This window comes from Tenrec ecaudatus, chromosome 2 (assembly GCF_050624435.1).
Source record: "Tenrec ecaudatus isolate mTenEca1 chromosome 2, mTenEca1.hap1, whole genome shotgun sequence".
Lineage (NCBI taxonomy): Eukaryota > Metazoa > Chordata > Mammalia > Afrosoricida > Tenrecidae > Tenrec > Tenrec ecaudatus.
Window position 1 is genome coordinate 185034182 of NC_134531.1, and position 17638 is coordinate 185051819.

General features: G+C 57.9%; 1 protein-coding gene across 1 annotated transcript in view; it reads left to right on the forward strand.

The window, feature by feature from the left end:
• Window positions 1-365: 365 nt before the first annotated feature.
• The window catches only part of FGF18 (fibroblast growth factor 18), a 38159-nt gene continuing 20886 nt past the window's right edge, over window positions 366-17638 (forward strand). The window contains exons 1-2 of the mRNA XM_075541939.1: window positions 366-995; window positions 1167-1203. Coding sequence (XP_075398054.1) covers window positions 964-995; window positions 1167-1203 — 69 coding nt within the window. The 5' untranslated portion in view covers window positions 366-963. The remainder of the gene's footprint in view (window positions 996-1166; window positions 1204-17638) is intronic.

Consider the following 17638-nt stretch of genomic DNA (forward strand, 5'->3'; position numbering starts at 1 on the left):
GCGCCCTGGTGCTGGCCACGGCGCCCAGGCGCAGCACTCCGACGGCTTCCAGCGCTCACCCGCTCCAGCCTCCTGGGCTCTGCCCTTCGGAGCTGCGGGTCCCGTCGCCGAGAGTCTGAGCGCCTCCCCTCCACCGCGGAGCCGCCAGGAGGAGGAGGAGGAGGAGGAGGAGGAGGAGGAGGCAGTGGAGAGGCCGCGGCAGGCAGACAAGCAGGCAGGGCCGCCTTTGATGTGGGCGCGGCGCACCCAAGCGAGCTGAGCGCCCGTCCGGCCGCGCCCCGAGGGGGGAGCCCCCGGGCCCCGCATCCTCATTGTGCCGGCTCCGGCCCGGGCCCGCCCCCGGCCCCCCGCCCCCTCGCCGCCCGCGCGTAGAAAACGCCCCGGCCGCCGCCAGTGGTGGGAGGCGGCGATGCGCACGGCCGGAGAGACGCGGAGGAGGAGACATGAGCCGGCGGGCGCCCAGACGGAGCGGCCGTGACGCGTTCGTGCTGCAGCCGCGCGCCCCGGCCCCGGAGCCCTGACCCCTGGCCCAGCGCAGTCCCCCGCGTCGGCCGGAGCGCGCGCCCCAGCTGCCAGCCCGGCGGCCCATGCCGCCCACAGAGTGAGCTGGGCAGCCAGCACCCTAAGGACGCCCGGACGGCCGGCACCGAACGAGCGTTCCCGCATCGGCCGGCGTCCCCTGCACAGCGGCGGCCGCTCCGCAGCCCCCGCGCCAGCCCGGAGGGCGCAGCGCTCGGGAGGAGCCGCGCGGGGCGCTGATGCCGCAGGGCGCGCGGCGGAGCGCCCCGGAGCAGCAGAGTCTGCAGCAGCAGCAGCAACAGCAGCAGCAGCAGCAGCCGGCGAGGAGGGAGCAGCAGCAGCGGCGGCGGCGGCGGCGACGGCGGCGGAGGCGCCCGGTCCCGGCCGCGCGGAGCGGACATGTGCAGGCTGGGCTAGGAGCCGCCGCCTGCCCCCCGCCCAGCGATGTATTCAGCGCCCTCCGCCTGCACTTGCCTGTAAGCGCCCGCGCGCCGGCTGCCCGCCCTGCGGGGCGGCTGTCTCTGTGCCTATGGCTCTGTGTGCCCACCGGTCTGCTCGTCTGACTTTCCCGTCTGCATGTCTGTCTGTCCGCGCGTTCCCCACCCCCCTGAGGTCCCACTGACCGCCTCTCCATCTCTCTCCCGCAGGTGTTTACACTTCCTGCTGCTGTGCTTCCAGGTACAGGTACGTGGGCTCCTGACTCTGACCTCCTCCCGCCCCTGCCTCGCCATAGCTGCCGACCCCCCTCCTCCGGGCCGCGCCCCCTCCCTGTGCCCCACCCTCCTGGGCGCGGAGCCTAGTGCACCTGTTCCCAGGGCGCAGGAGGGCGGCTCCGCTCGCGCGCGCGCGCGCGCGCGCCCCGCGCCGGGTAGGGACTGGTCAAGGCCAAGGGACTCTGCTCGAGGCTCAGGCCAGCGCGGGCTTTCGCGGCCCCTTCCGGCCTCGTGGGAGAGGAGATCCCCCTGAGCCTGCGGGCTCCGCCTCCGAAGTGTGCCGGACTCCCAAGTGCCCTGACCGCAGTCAACAAGGAGTTGGCTTTTCTCTGTCCACCATCCCATAGATCTCCACTCGCTTTTCCAAACAAAAAGACTCCATTCAGCAGAGTGGATTTCGAGTTCAGAGAGAAGGCTTCAGTTGTAAATTACTCTGTGGTTTCAAAGGCGTCCGCAGCTTTTCAGGGGAGCGATAGACGCGGGGGGGGGGGGGCGTGGGTGGGTGGGGGAGCTCGGGCGACGCTGGGCCGGAGGGGCCGAGCCGGGCGAGCGGGCCGAGGCGTGGTTGCCCTGAGATCGCTCTGTGCCGGGCTGCGCTCGCCCTCGCCCAAGGTGGTGCAGCCCTCCGCTGCTTCCCCGCCTGCTCCCCGCTCGCTCGCTCACTCTCCGTGAATCAGAAGAGGGCTTGGCGCTCAGCCTGGAAAGCACTTGCTAAAATCTGATCTGTTACTTCAGCAGCTTTCAGACTCGGGAAGGTCTTGGCACGCAGACAGTTGGAACGCTCTGGCTTCCAAAGCCGTGGAAATGAAGGAAAAAGGAGGGGAGGGGGAGGGAGAGAGAAGAGGGAGCCGACTTCAGCCCCGATTAGAACCAGACCAAGGCTGCCTCAGCATGGGGGGTGGGGGGCGGTGGCGGGCAAAGGGAATAGGAAGCGCCAGCTGCCCAGACCCCCACCCACCTAGAGCTGTGAGGGAGGGGCCTTTGGAGGAGCTGGACTCGGGCCAAAGGAGGACTCATTGCCCCTTCCTGCTCTTGGAGAAAGGCAGGTGTCCTTACAGGTTAGGCCTCTGCCTTCTGGATTCTGGGGGCAACAGCAGAGAACCTTGAGGGTGGCAAGATGGTGGTCTTCCCAGCCCCCAGCCCCCAGGAGTGTTGTGTTGCTGAGACTCAGCTGTGTTTGGCAGTGGTGGTGGGAGGGGGGGTGGGGGCTCTGTTTTTCTCCATTCCCACTCCTCTGAGGTGGCACCTTGGGCTGGGGACAGTCTGTGTAGCTGGGTGATGGAAGGGTGGATGACTAGATGGATGGACAGACTGATGGCTTCTTCCCTCCCATCAGGATGAGGAGGGTCCCCGGTGGCTCCTTGAATCAATACAACTGGAGTCAGTAACTTAAAACTGCCTGTTTGCCAAAGCAGATGTGACCCTGCGGTGGTGACAGGGTGGGGGTGGTGAGCGGCTGGTGTCAGAGAGAGAGACCAGTGCCAGGCATGGCCTGCCTGCTCTGCAGCAGAGTCCCTAGACAGAGGTCAGGCCCCCTAGCCACTCCAGGGTGTCTACTTGGGTGACTTGGGAGAGCGCCCCTTCCCAGAGTGCCAATCCTGGGTTGTAGGACAGGTGTGTAGAGACAGGTCGTGAGATGCACATGGAGATAGAGAGGAGGCAAGGGGCACCTCGCGGCTGCTGCTCTTTGGGTTTTCTTGAAGTGGGCCTCCGGAATAGTTGCTGGGAGCTCTTTGTGTTCTTCACGGAGCCTCAAATCCTCGTCACCCTTCCACCTCCTGGCTGGTGCACCTCTTAGTAAAGGGCTGTAGAGAGTCCACCTGGGTCAGGTCTGGAAGAGCCACCCAGTGGGTACAGCATTCTCCTCACCACCCCCATCTCCTCCCCGCGCCACACCCTCTGTCCAAACTGCTGATGCTTTCAACCTTACAGCTCCATCCTAGAGTAACTGAGGGTAGGATTATGGAGTGTACGTATGTGCTTTCCCCTGAAACACTCCATATGCTGATGTCTGGGAGAGGGTCCTTTGTCGTCCCCCCCCCCACACACACACCCACACCCCTAGGATTTCAACAGTATCCTTGATCCTTAAGCATGAATGGAACTGATCCTAGGGGATTCCAGGCAAGGTTGGCAAGCTCTGGTTCCCACTTGCACTTCAGGGACCAAGGTGGGTGGGCCTTCATGGTGCAGAGTTGAGCAGTGGGCTCTGGATGTTAGTTGCCAGGTGTCTGAGGTGGGCCACTGCTGAGATCTCATTGGGCAGATGGAGCTACTAATGGGACCACTACCCACCTGCTGCCATTGAGTCTGCTCTGACTCACAGTGAACTTACAGGACAGGGCAAAACTAACGCCTTTGGATTTCTGAGACTGTCAACGTTTACAGGAGCAGACAACCTCATCCTCCTGCAGAGCAGAACCAACGGCTGGCTGGTTCAAACTGCTGATCTTGTGGTTGGCAGCCCAGTGCCCAAGCCACTAATTCACTGGGGCTCCTTCAAGGGAAGGGGTGTTTAAAAGGGTTAGGGGAGGCTTCTCTGAGGGTGGTGCAGGGGTGAGGGGGGGCTGGGGCATGAGGAGGAGAGAGTTCAAGACTTTGCAAACCAGTGAACCTGGACCTGAACTTCCGCTCCACCTCTCCTGTCCGGGGTTATTTGTGGGTTTGGGAGGCTGGATGGGTATATATAGTAGAGATGGGAATGGTTAGCAAATTCTCCTGTGCCCAGAAAGATACCAAACCTTTCTGCCACATGGAAGCGTTTGCGTACCGGTCCAGTCAGTCTCTCTGTAATGGGGTTTTGGGGCCCCACCCCCTCACCCCATCAGCCGCCTAGCCTAGACTGCACCTCCCCGCCTCCCCCTTGGTCCCCAGCCACGTTTCCCTGCGCACATTCAATGCCAGATCCTGGCCGGCCTCTGCCCCCCTGGGGCGAGCTCCACCCTCACCCGAAGGCCACCCCAGGAAGCGGGAAGCTGGGAATTTAATAAAATCCCGTCTCCACACGACTCGGGACACCGTGGATAGCTCAAATCGGAAGAATTTAAAAAATTTCCGCGGGGAGCAGGCAGCGTGACGAGTAAATTGTTTTTCTGCACTTGGCTGAGCGCTGACAATGACACCGGGCTGGGCTTTTCACGCGTCTCCACCGGCACCTGCCTGACATTGTTCCCGCCGCCAGGCTCTGCTAGGTCCGGCCTTCCCCAGACAGGGAAGGCGGGAGCTAGGCTGGGGCTGGGGGGCTTCCGCTGACCACCCCTTTGTCCCTCCCATGGCTCCACTTCCTCTGTTTCTCACCCCATGGAGCGGAGCGTTCAAGTTCGCAAGTTTCCTTCCCTGCCCCTCTGAGTCTCTTCAGGAAGGTGCAGCCCTTTCCTCAAGCCATCAAGCCAGATAGCGCAGGGAAGCCAGAGACAGGGTCTTTGGTGACTGGACGTGGGCAGGACGGGAAGCTGCACTATTGGGTGCGGTTGGTGTTAGAACCCTTCCCCCCACAGAGAGGCCAGTGTGGTCGTTGACCGATGTTCAGCAGTAGATGGCCCTTCTTCCTGGTCAGTCGTAGTCTGGAAGCTCTGCTGAAGGATGGCTTTCATGAGGTGCCCCCGCTGGGAATCAAACCTTGATCCCTGAGTGGAAGGCACAGAACCCCTGCCCCTGCCCTAATGGAAGACCAGAGAAGAACTATTGGCCATCCAGTCAGTTCTGAATCAGGTGACCCTAGCAGCTAGTGGGTTCCAGCTGCTGACCTTTGAGTTTGCAGCCCAATGCCTAATCCACTAGGCTGCCAGGGCTCCCTTTTAACTCGGTAAAGCAACTGCATCACACACCTACCCATTCAACCCTGTTTTCAGTCCATGAGTCCTGGTTCCCAGGGAGCAAGACCTGGTCAGTCTGGCCTTCAAGGAACCTGGTCTGGTCACGTTTCCTCTCGCCCTGCAGCCTGGCGGGGAGGGGAGCAGCCGAGCCTGAGAGGAGTGACTGGCCTCAGGTAAAGAGAGAAAGTGCTGCTTGTAAGACTTTCAGAGGGTTTTGTTTGTTTTACAAGGGAAGCTTATTCCATTCTTCCATTCCACATATAGGTTGAGGTGGGTGAGCATGATAAAGGGGTGGGGGGGAGTGGTTGTCAAAAGTTTGTGGAATGTGGAATTTAAAGATAATGGAATCTCCCCATGACCTTTTGGAAACCTCTTTCACAGTCCTAGTTCACAGTAGTTGGGCTCAGATAGGATATGAGGGAAAGACTTGTTCTTTCTACTGCCCCAACCTGAATTTCCCCCAGAAAACCTCCATGGTGTTTGGAGACATAGGGGGGCCCAGAGGCCTGGCTAGGGTGGGCAGTGAGAGAGCCTCTCTGGGTTCCAGCGGTGGTGATAATGGTGGTGGTGGTAGGTGGAGATGGTATTGCTAGGTGGTAGGTATTGGTGGTAAGTGGTTGGTGTTAGTGGTAGGTGGTGGTGGTGGTAGGTAATGTCAAGGTTCAGTGGGCCTTGCAGACCCGGTGGTTCTGGAATGCGGCGCTCGACAAAGCACCCAGATCTGGAGGTGGGGGTTTATTATTATTTTTGTTTGTTGGTGGGCAGGGGACGGGCAGGTGTCAGGGATTCAATCCCCTCCTCCTCCTCCTCTCTCCTTGGGTGGAGGGGGCACCCTGCCAGCATTCCTGCATCCCGGGAGTATCAGTGGCTCTGAGATAAGGAAGTGGATTTTTACAATTTCTCTTGGTTGTCACTGTGAGCCTGTGCCAGCCTGCTTGGGGTAACATGTCAGAGACCAGGCGTTACCTCTTACCCACCCAGGGCTGCAATGATGGCATGTTGGGTCACCAGAGGGACTGGTGGGGTCAAGGGCACTCAGCAGGAGTGTGGGTAAGGATCAGGCTACAGGCTCATCAGACGAACAAGCACCCTCTGCTTACAACAGCCGAGGGGGCTCTCCGCTTGATGGGAGCTACAGACGATCTAGACAAAGCCTCACGGCCAGCTTGGAGCTTATCTGCCCATTCTCCAGATGAGGACAGCGAGGCCCAGAGGCATGAAGTAACCCACCTTTGGCTGCACAGCAAGAGTGAGGTAGCCTGGGAGCTAGCTCTCGGGTGCCCAGGTCCGTCACCCTGTTGAAAGGCAGCCATGCACTGAATTGGGCAGCCTGGGCTCAAGGCCTCCTTCTGAGTCTCTCCATGGAGCTCAACTTCTGTTCCTGTAAAATGGGGTAAAAACACCCTCTACTTCCTGAGCATTCTGAGTGGGTGGAAGGGCGAAGTACTGAGGGCATCCATTTGGCTGTTGTTAGGTGCCATGGAGTGGCTTCTGGCTGGTCACGGCCCAGGGAGACAAAGGAGAACCGCCCGTAGACCTTTCTTGGCTGTAATGGTCACCGCACCCGAGCAGCAGGCCCTCCTCCCCCGGGGCTGCTAACCCGTGTAAGGGCAACCATTCCGTTAGCAGCCCTGGTTCAGCAGTCTGCTAGCAGGGTTCCTTCCAGGGCCACTGCACGGCAGCTATTGGTCTCATTACCATTCTTCACGAAGTCCACAGTTCGAGGCTACCAGCCAGGGAGAAAGACGGGACTTTCCACATCCCTAAAGAGTTGCAGTCTCAGCAACTGATCAGGGAAGTCCTACCCAGTCCTATAGGGTTGTATGAGTTGCCGTTGACTTGGTGGCAGTGCGTTTGGTTTGGTTTAGTTTTATTCCACGTCTTAGCCATGGGGACCTTTCCCACGTGGGGCCTTCAGCTGCCTTTGTCTCCAGACCTATCTTTCCCCTCGCGCTGCACTGCAGCCCCAGCCTGCAGACTGCAGACCCTCCAGGGCTTGTGGTCCTGCTGCGGGGTGGATCCTGCCCTTCTCTCTTTAAGCTCTTTCCTGTGAGTGGGTGAAGGTTTCCAGAACTGATCAGGAGGTTTTGATTCAACAATTTGAGCGCATTTTGCTCCACCTCAAGGACTGCGGTCTCCTTAGTGCACATCACATGTTCCACTTCCTCCCAATGGTGCCCGTCTCCACTTCTCCTCCTGAACATTGACCTTGGGGAAAGGTTGCCCTTTGGACTTCACAGGGTTGCTTATTCTAAGGTGTGTGTACCTCCGTGGTGGTGTTAATGCCCCCCCCTTATAGACCAATTTATTTTTTGGAGAAAAATTGAGTCTTGCAGGGATGTGTTCATTTCCAGACCTGAACAGTGACTAAGAGCCACATTCTTGGGGGTTCCACCAGTCTTTATCTGATGAGTAAGCTTTTTTTTAAATGAATTTTTAGCTTTGTTCCATATTTTCCTCCCAATGCAGCGACAGTCTTCTAATGGGGTCCTTTTCAGAGCAATTGCTAGTGTTCGCCGGGCACCATCTAGTTCTTCTGGTCTCAAGCTCATGAAGACTGTTGCTCATGTGGTCCATTAGTCCATTGGACTAATCATTTCATTGTAGATCTTATTTTCATGACTCCTCTTTCCTCTAGATCAGCGGTTCTCAACCTGTGAATTGCGACCTCTTTGGGGGTCGAACGACCCTTTCACAGGGGTTGCCTGATTCATAACAGTAGCAAAATGACAGTTATGAAGTAGCAATGAAAATAAGTTTATAGTTGGGGAGTCACCACAACACGAGGCACTGTCTGAAAGGGTCGCAGCATTAGGAAGGTTGAGAACCGCTGCTCTAGACAAAGAGAAACAAAGAGCTGCACTTTGATGGCCACTCACCAGCTTTTAAGACTCCAGTCAACGATTCACCAAGGCAGGCTCTAGAACATGGTCTCTGTGGTCTAGGTTGTGCCTCTGCGGCAAAGGTAGATAACTATGCACACATGTCCTCTGTCAAACCTGTGTGCCTTTGTGGGCACATTCCTACTCTCCACCCACACCCCTGCAGCCTGTGAGTCTTCCCATGCGTCCACTCACAGGCCATTGTGATTGTAGGATTGCATGTATAGTAACATAAACCTCTGTTGCCTTTCACTGCCGCACGTTTCCCAGTGTTGTCATCATTTGTCGTTGTTGTTGTTGCCAACTTCCCTCTTTTTATATCATTCCCGCTTATTGGTGTTGTGAGACCTGGCTGTACATCTCTCTCCGGGAGGCTTTCCTTGGCCTGCCATAGAGAGAGCTCCCATCCCAGGGCACTGCCCGGCCCCTGCTCACCTGGGCAGTGGGTTTTGGTGGTATCCCTTCTGCAGGCAAGGGCTGGTCTGAAGAGTTTGTTGTCTGCATAGTTCTGCTGGGTTGGGGTCTGTCCCTCAGCTCGGCCCTGTGGCAGAGCCCTGCGGACTGAGGAGAGGGCCAGTATCAGAGACCCTTATCTGGATGGGGAGACCAGGTTGGCCTTCTAAGAACTTAGGCTTGCTGTTAGCATTTTGGGGATTTGTTCTGGAACATCAGCTGGCCAGTGGATCCCTGGGGCTTTGTCTGGCTTGCCAGTAGGGGCTGAAGGAAGTTTGGAATTGGCTTATTTAGACTCCATTTATTGTCTGTGTCAGTCCTGACTCCTGATGATGATCCCACAGATGCCCTGCACTCCGTAGGGTGTTTGCTGGTGCATTGTTCAGAAGTAGATCACCAGGCTCTTCTTCCAAGGCATCTCTGGGAGGCCTTGAACTTCCAACCTTTTGATTAGGAGCTGAGCTTGTTACCCATTTGTACTGCACAGGCTCTCTCAGAAGGATCCAGGGCCAGTTAAAGTGCTGCCGAGTTAAGGATGGGGCCAACGGCAGCCTCTGGTGGGCCATCGAGCAGAAAGGCTGCCCGCAGCCCTGGTTCTGGCTTTGTCCCTGACTCACTGTGTGGCTCCCCTCTGTGCCTCGGGTCACTCACCCGAGTGTCACCAAGCTGCGCTAGGTGCCTGTCTTGCTCCTTGAGTACACGGTCTTTGGTGTGGGAGAGACCACACCAAAGGTCTGAGGTCAGGTTGTACTGGTTACCAGATGTTTGGCCAATTCCCTAACTTACAGCCCTCAGTGCTCTGGCTTTCCTCATCTGTAAAACAGGATCATGACGAGTGCTGAGGGTGATTGTGGGGACTAGGGGGATGTTGTACACAACACCAACAGTACTAACTGAGTAGTAGTAATTGCTTAAGGGCGTGTTGTTAGGGCCTCCGGGTCCATTCGGACTCAGCGACTAAGCACAACAGAATGAGACTCCTCCATTCAGTCTCCTGCCGTCCTCACAACTCCTGTTATGTTGTTATGGAATGCATCTTTGCAGCCGTGGGGTCAACCCGCCTTGTCGAGGGCCTTCCTCTGTTGTGCTGCCCCTCCACTTTCCCAAGCATGATGTCCTTCTCCAGGTACCACTCTCTCCTGACAACATGTCCAAGGCACGTGAGCCCAAGTCTTGCCCTCCTTCCTTCTGAGGAGCACCGTGGCTTCTGAGACAGCACCGTTGGTTTTTTCGGCAGTCCGTGGCACGATCAGTGTTTTCTCCAGCACCATAATTCAAATGCATTGATTCTTCTTCTTCAGTCTTCCTCATTCCGTGTCCGACTTTCCCATGCATCTGCGGTGATTGAACAATATCAGGGCTGGGATAAGGTACATTTTAGTCCTTAAAGTAACTTCCTTGCTTTTCAACACTTTAAAGAGGGCTGGTGCAGCAGATTTGTCTAATGCAATGTGATCTCTTGACTGCTGCTTCTGTGAGCATAGAGTGTGGATCCAAGCAAGGTGAACTCCTTCCCGGCGTGAGTCTTTTCTCCAAGATGCTACGTACCGGTCCCTTTATGAGAACGTTAGTACGCCAAGTATCTGGAACAGTGGCTAGTACACAGTCAATGCGATACACAGGTCATTGCTTAGCTGTGTGGCTATGCTTCATCCTGACCCCCTATGTGTGGGCTTTGGGTAGGGCCCGTAACCTCTCTGGGGCTCTTTTTGCTTGTCCTGTGGGAAACAACAGGGTGAATAATAGCAGCCCTAGGCAGCCATGGCCTCGCTGTGGCTAGTTGTCATCAAGGTGGCTCCGATGCAGGGCCACCTTATAACAGGACCTGCGCCGTCTCTGTGATTGTTGGTGTGCTATTGCAGTTGGAAAAACAGCATTTCGTTGTGTGTTTTGGTGATGCCTAACACAGCAACTTCGGCTCCCATTCAACTATTTCTACACACCTTGTTCAGTGATTGTTCGTGATTTCTATGCTGATTGTTCTACTTTGGCTGTTGGTTTGAGTTCAGTAGCTTAGAATCTTTCAACCTGGGGGTAAGGACAATGTTCTCTTGGGATCCATAGTATTTTCACTGGCTGATTTTTGGAAGGAGATTGCCAGGCCTTTTGGCCTACTCTGTCTTAGTCTGTAAGCTCTGCTGAAACAGTCCACCTTGAGCCACTGCTGGGATTTGAAATACTGGTTGCGTAGCTCCTGGTGTCATGGTGACAGAGATGCCACCGCAGCATGTAAACGGACAGGTGGGTGGCAGAGGAAGATAGTAGGCTTAACTCCTGGCCTTGGTCCTCATCAGCAAATTGGGACACCTGCACTGTGCCTCGGAACCCTGGTGGCACAGTCAGCTACGTGTTGGACTGCCAGCCCCAAGGTCAGAAGTTAGAAACCACCAGGCACTCTTAGGGAGGAAGATGAGGCTTTCTACTCCCATAAAGATGAAACAATCTTGGAAACCCACAGGGGTGGTTCTACCCTGTCTTATGGGGTCCCTACGAATCCAAATGAACTCAATGGCAGTGAGTTTGGTTTTGAGTGCTGTCCTGGATTGGGTATGGCGGGGGATGAAGAAGGTGACCCAGCTTGTTTTCCAGTGTCCCCTCTGAAGGGCTGGGGCCACTTTGGGTCACTTTATTGGCCTCTCCACCTCACCTTCCCAGGGCACTTTGTGGCTGTCGTGGAACCCGGGGGATTCTGCTGGGACCCAGATGGGAGCTTGGGCTCTAGCCCCAGCCCACATGGGGCCCATTGCACCCTGGCTGGTTGAGCAGGGCTGGGCCTCCCGGCTTCTTTAATATGGTTGTAGAAACAGAACCTCCTCAGGGCTGATTGTGGCCTTACGGGGCAGCACTGGGCGTGGAGCCTGGCTCATTAGAAGGGTTCAGTTCATGCGGGTGCAGTTCTGCACTTGACTCCTATGTGTCATGGGCCTGCCTGCTGCCAGCTCATACGCGTAGATTCCTGGAAGTCAAGGGGGGGGGTGTCTGTGGCATCTGGCGTGGAACCTGGCATGCTGGGTGGATGTTGAGTCAGTGAGTGGAGGGTCCAGGTGCTGGTCGAGCCCCCTGCAGCCTCTGTTGGTGCCAGGGCACTGGGAGGGGTGCAGTGGAGAGGGCATGACCTGTTCTAGTCTTGAGGGACCTGCTAGAAACCTGAGGCACCTGTGCTGGGGGTCAGAGACTCCAGGGTGCAGTGGGTACTTGATGAAGCCAGACTCGGGCCAAGGAAGACGCTGGGTTTGAAACAGGAGCAGGCCAGGCCAAGAGGCTATTGCTAGCCTGCAGATGGGAAAGGCAGTGCAGGGTTGCCATGGAAGAGCTCTGCAGGACATCCGGGAACTCCACGGTAAGTCAAGGTGGCTGGAGTTTCCAGTCTGGGAATGGGGGTGATGGAGAAAGGTCAGGCCAAAAGAGCGGAGAGAAGTAGGCATTGAATGGTGGCATAAAGGGTATGTTTCTTATCTCATAGGCATGGACAACCCCCGCCCCAAGTTCTAAGGGAGAGGACATTGAGGCAGGAAGGACTGGGAGCTGGAGAATGTGGGTTCCCAGCTGATTGATGCTCTGTATGGAGAAGGCTGATGTGCAGGGTAGAGGGAGGCTGACCCCAGGTTCCAGCCTCCACTTCTCATCTCTGCACAGCCCCGCTAGCTGCCCTGGGTGACAGCACCTTCCCTTACACCCCCATGCTGATGGCCCAGCCATGCCAATCAATACATTGATAGTTCTGGGCACTAATGGGCAGGCGGGGGTGGGGAAGCACATGGGCTTCATCATTCTGTCTGTTCTGGCCAGGCTGGAGGGAGTATCATAGGAGAGAGAGAAGTGGGACTGAGGGGATGAGCAAAACTCAGAGTAACCGGGAGCCTCTTTCCTGCTTTCTGTCCAGGGGTGCTGACTGGGGGAAGCTTTGGAGCCAACTGTGGTGGCTGATGGGGGCCAGCGCCGAGATTCTGACTCATAGAGACCTGTGGGACAGAGTAGAAGTGCTCCACAAAGTTTCTGAGGTCACCGGGGCTCCTCTTCCACGGAGCCACAGAGCCATGGGCGGGCCGATTCCAACTTTTGACCTTTGGCCTAAGCAGCCTGACGCTGAATGATCGTGTCCACTTGGGCTCTGGAAACTCACTGCCCTGGCACCAGAGCTGCTCTTAGGAACTGGGGGCCAGAGTGGGCTTCCAGGGGCTGCTCACCACACTGACCTTGAACCCACTAGCCACCCCAAGGGAGAAAGATGAGGCTTTCCACTCCCGGAATGAATTACAGCATCAGAGATCCATAGAGGCCCTTCTGCCCTGCCCCTATGAATCCATGAGAGGGGTTCAAATCTCAGCTCTGTTGCTTATGTCCTGTAAACCTGGGTGGGTCTGCACGAGCTTGTGTGTGTGTGTGTGTGTGTGTGTGTGTGTGTGTGTGATGCACGCTCAGCCTGTCCTGGCCCCGAGCACTGCCTGGCTCACTCTCTGGGGTAACACTAGCCTTGAGGGTACTGTGGCTGGCAGTCACTCCTGGTCTGAGTCCCAGTTGCTCTCGAGGAAGGAAGGTTCTGGGGCTCTGCAGGTTGGGTTGGAGAAGGGACCTGGAAGGGGTGCCAGCTTCCGGTTTGGATCCAGACTTGGGAGATGCTGCTCTGGAGGGAGGTGGGCAGGGTAGAATTTGGTTGGAAGTCTGTAGGCTGCCCAGAGACCCTCTCTTTCTGGGCAGGCTGCCTGGAGCCAGGGCCACTGCTGAGAGAGCAGCCACCAGGTGGATTAGAGACCTGGGCGGGAAGGGGCAGTCTGACCCCATTCTCCTCGCTGGGGTTGGGGTGGGTGAGTTGGGGACACTAGAGGCCTTCTACCCACTCATGCCCACGCAGGCAAGCTTGTGGCCAGCACCAGTTGCTGTCTTGAAACAGGAGAGGCAGGTGGCTGGGGGAGAGAGGGCGAACAGAGGCTGTCCTGGGTGGAATAGCAGAGATGGCGGGGGCGGGAGGGGCTGCATTTCAGTCTGCGACTGTAGAGAAGGGGCTGCTCTTCATCAGGCCGCTCACTTCCCTCCTCTGTGGCATGGTGGGACCAACCACACTCCTCCCTTGGTTGCTTTGAGGGTTACATGGGGTAAATTCCCGAGAGGGGCTTTTGGCAGAGAGGGAAGTAGGGCCGTTTAAACAAAACAGAACAAGCAGCAGTTGCTCTTGTTACGAGTACGGATCACGCTTTCTGAGATCCATGGACATGCTCTCTGGAGCGCAGTTGCGGAAACGGAGACTGAGAGAAGTCCACTGAGTTGGTCATCTGGGGCGAGACTTGTGGTGTGTCGTGTGGTTGTCCAGTGTGTGTGTGTGTGTGTGTGTGTGTGTGTGTGTGTGTGTGTGTGTGTGTGGTGATGGGTCATGTAGCAGACGTCTGTGGAAGGTGGGAGTGTAACCCGGGGAGAAAGCTAGGAAGCCCCTCCAACCAGCCTTCTAGAGCCCCGAGAGGGTCTGCGAGGCTGCAGTGGGGAGCTGCTGACTGTGGGATGGGCAGGGGGCAGGGGCCAGGGGAGACCCTTGGGACGTATCCTCAGTTCCTCCACCCCGTGGTAGGTCCCTGTCAGTTTCTTGAGAGAGGAGGCTGGTAAGATAAGCAGGGACTAGGTGGTTAGAGGCTCTGGGCCGTGGAGATGGTGTCACCGCGTGCTGAGGGTAAGCGGGCAGCAGGCTCTGCCCCACTGAGGACAATGCTAGGACCTTGGCTCAGACCCCACTAGTCACATGCTGCCCCTTGCACAGTTTCTGGTCTGGGGAGTGACTGCTCCCTCAGGGCAGGGGGAAGGACCGGGTGAGGGGTGGTTGGGGTCTTAGGCTGCAGCGGAACCCAACTATAGGCTCCCCCGCCCACCCCCATGGGGGAAGCTGCCCTGGAGAGGATGCTGTGCACAGGCTGCAGGGGAGGCAGGCAGAGCCACAAAAGGCACCTTCCGTGCAGAGGGGACCGTCCTGCCATGCGCCAGCCCTTCTTGCCAAGCAAGAGTCCATCAGTCGTATGTCTTTCACCCAGCGCTTCTCAGCACTCCTGATCACTGTGCCGGGAGAGCAGCTCTGGCTGTCTGGGGAGGCCTCCAAGGGCACCCATGGGACGTGCCCTGCCGCCAGCCAGCAGGCAGCCCAGGAGGAGATGGGGAGTGGCTCTCCAGGGGGACCAGCTTTGTGGGGCTCTGGAGGGAGACCTTGGGGCTCTGGAGAAGATGCCTCAGAAGCCACATCTGGGAAATGGGTTCTTCCTGCCCAGGGGTGAGGACATGAAAAGACGACTTCCGCTCACCTGCCTTCCGAAGCGGCCGCCCTCAAAAGGTTCAAGTGCTGGACGGCTACTCAGAACACCGAGGTGGCTGAGACCCACCCCGAGGTGCCTTGGAAGAGAGGCCTGGCTGACTGCCTCCTAGCGGTCACAGCCTGAGGACCGGCTACAGCGGTTCCACTCCGCACACGGGGGGAACCGGCACGGTGACAACCAGCACCCAAAATAACAGCCACAAATGGCGTTGAGTCCGGGGACTTCATGGCCATTGGAAGCCCTGTGGAACGCAGTTCTACATCCTGGGGTAGGGGGCAGAGAGATAGATAGATAGATAGAGCGAGAGAGAGAGAGAGAGAGAGAGAGAGAGAGAGAGAGAGAGAGAGAGAGAGAGAGAGAGAGAGAGAGAGAGAGCGCTACAGTACTTCTCTGCAGAGGGCAGTGCAGCCCTGGAGAGGCATCACAGGGCCTCTCCTGCCTCGAATTCCCCATCGGAACCACAGCTATGCTTGTTGAGCACCCCCTCAGGGCAGGGCCGGAGGGGGTGGGGTGCAGGAAAGACTATTGGGAGGAGGTACCTGAAAGCAGGTGTCAGGCCGCTGGCAGGAGGGGGACAGGGGCCTTGAGGCTGGCTTGTCAGGAGGACAGACCCTGTGTCCATGTCAGTGGCTACCTCTGCTGCCTCCCTCGGGGCCGATGGAGCCAGAGTGTGGCTTACACGGTGGAAGCTGGGCGGATAGATTGTTCCTGCCCGCATCCTGGTGAAGGGCCACCCGATAGCCCCTGTTGACCCTGGGTCACCCCACTGCCTCTGTCCAGTGGGCAGGGAGAAAATCATTAATGGGAAGCTGGCTCCCGGCCAGGGCAGCTCCCCTCGGGGCCTGGGGTTAGGAGATTGGTTTGACCTCTGGTCGATAGGGCCTCCTGTAGCAGGAGGAGAGGAGTGGGCAGGGAGGGGCACAGGGGAGTCCTGGGGGGAGGGGAAAGGCCCAGCGGCCTCCGAAATTCATTCTAGGGAAGGCAAGCGCTTGAGTGTGTGTGTGTGTGTGTGTGTGTGTGTGTGTGTGTGTGTGTGTGGCGGGGGTGTGAGGGGTGTGTAGGGGGTGGCTTCAGGATGTAGGTGAATCCTAGGCTGTGATTGGGAATGGGGGGCTGGCTTTGGGGGGTGATTGAAGTCAAGCCCACTCTGCTCTTCTGAGCGAGGTGGTCCCAGCAGTGGCCTGGACTTGTCTGAACCTCAGTTCCTGCTTATGCCAAGGGAAGGTGTCCGGTGTCCCTGTGCTGCAGGGTCGTTGGAAGATCAAAGCACACTGATGTCCCACACTGGCTCTCGGGGGTGGGGCTGTGATCTGCCCGGTGTTCCTGCGGCTGTGGGGCTGCCTCAGGACAGGCGGCCCGAGGTGCGCAGTGTGGAGGGAGCACCAAGGGGTGTTCAGCGATTGCTGGGCCTTTCTTCTGAGGCTTCCCGGCTGGGTTCGAGGTGCCAACCTTGTAGCTAGTCAGGCGCATAGCCATTAGCACACCACTCCAGGGTTCCCTGCCAGCTTCGGCAAGAGGCGCTCTCCCAGGGTGGCCCCAGTCAGCCCTCCCGTGTGCTTACTCGATGCCAGTCTCTGTTCTAAGTACCTCAGACATTCTTCCACACACTGAATCTGCCCAGCAACCCCCGAGGGAGCTGTCACCGCCTCCCCTTAGAGGTCCGGATGCCGAGTGACCTCAGGGCTTGCCTGCCGTCCCTTAGCCAGGGAGCGGTACTCGGGTGCGCGTGGGGCCCAGCAAGGGGGGCTGTAAGGCCAAGTTGGGGTCTGGGGGCTGCCTGCCGGCATGGTACACAGGCACCTGTGTTGACCTCTGCCACAGCCCACTCTGTGGCTTTCCTCCCTGGAATATGGGAAGAGACATCCACCCAAAGGGTTATTGTGAAGGCTAAAGGACAAGTTGAAGTCCCCTTGGGGTACAGACAGAGACGCAGGGTTGTGCAGGTCAGCCTGGGTGGCAGAGGCCTTGGTGGGGACGCGGGGGCTCAGTGACTCGGGAAAACCCGACCTCTGTTCTTGGAGACCTGCCGGAGCAGGGCTTTCACTACGAGTCAGAATCGACTTGATGGCAGTGAGTTGCGTCTTTGGGAGCTCACCGTTGAGGGTGGGGCAAAGGTGAGGACAGCCAAGGTTTCCTGCTCTGCCACAGGCTGGGTGGGGCTGCGGCAGCATTTCGAGGGGTCCTGATTGTTCCTCCCGTGAGCCCAGTGTTGTGCCCGGGTTTGCGGGCTCACAGAACAGACACAGGACCCGAACAGTCTTACAGCTCAGATGGAATGAAACAGGGATACAGTTAGCAGGTCACAGGACAGATGACTGCCAGGCCCCCAGATGCCCAGTCAGCTTAGGAAGCTTGTGGGTGGGTGGGGGTACTGTCTCAGAAAGGCCACCAGGAGGAAGTGTCTGTCTGAGGAGCTGCCGTCTGAGCAGAGATAGAAGTGAAGCGGGGTGGCCAGAAGGAGCTTGGTGGCTTGGGGAACAGTGAGCGCAAAGGCCCTGTGGCAGGAGTGTGCTTGGAAGGTTCCCGGGCAGAGTAAGGCAGTCCATGTAATGAGAGGAGGGTGGGTGACAGCAGGAGGAGGGGGGCGGGAAGCAGCCAGGGGGTTAGGGGTGGGAAGGTGAGGGGATGTGTCCCATGCAGGGCTTGGCCTCAGTGTGGTGGGAAGTCTGGAGAAGGCTGAGGGATCTGGTGGCTGGATCTGAGCAGAGGATAGATTACTGGAAGGTCAGTGAGGGGTGGCAGTGGTGGGGTGCTAGTAAGTTCTAGCTAGAGGTAGTGTTTGGGGTGGGGGTGGGGAGAGAAGTGCTGGCCCAACAAAAGGCTTCCTGGAGGAAGTGGGCAGGCTAGAGCTAAACCCAGAGGGCACCCCCCTCCAGGGGATCTCAATGGGGGAGGCAAGGCCTCTTCAGGTGGGAGGTGGGCGGACCTGGGGGTGGCGAGAGGCCCCAGCATTGACCCCCCCGGTG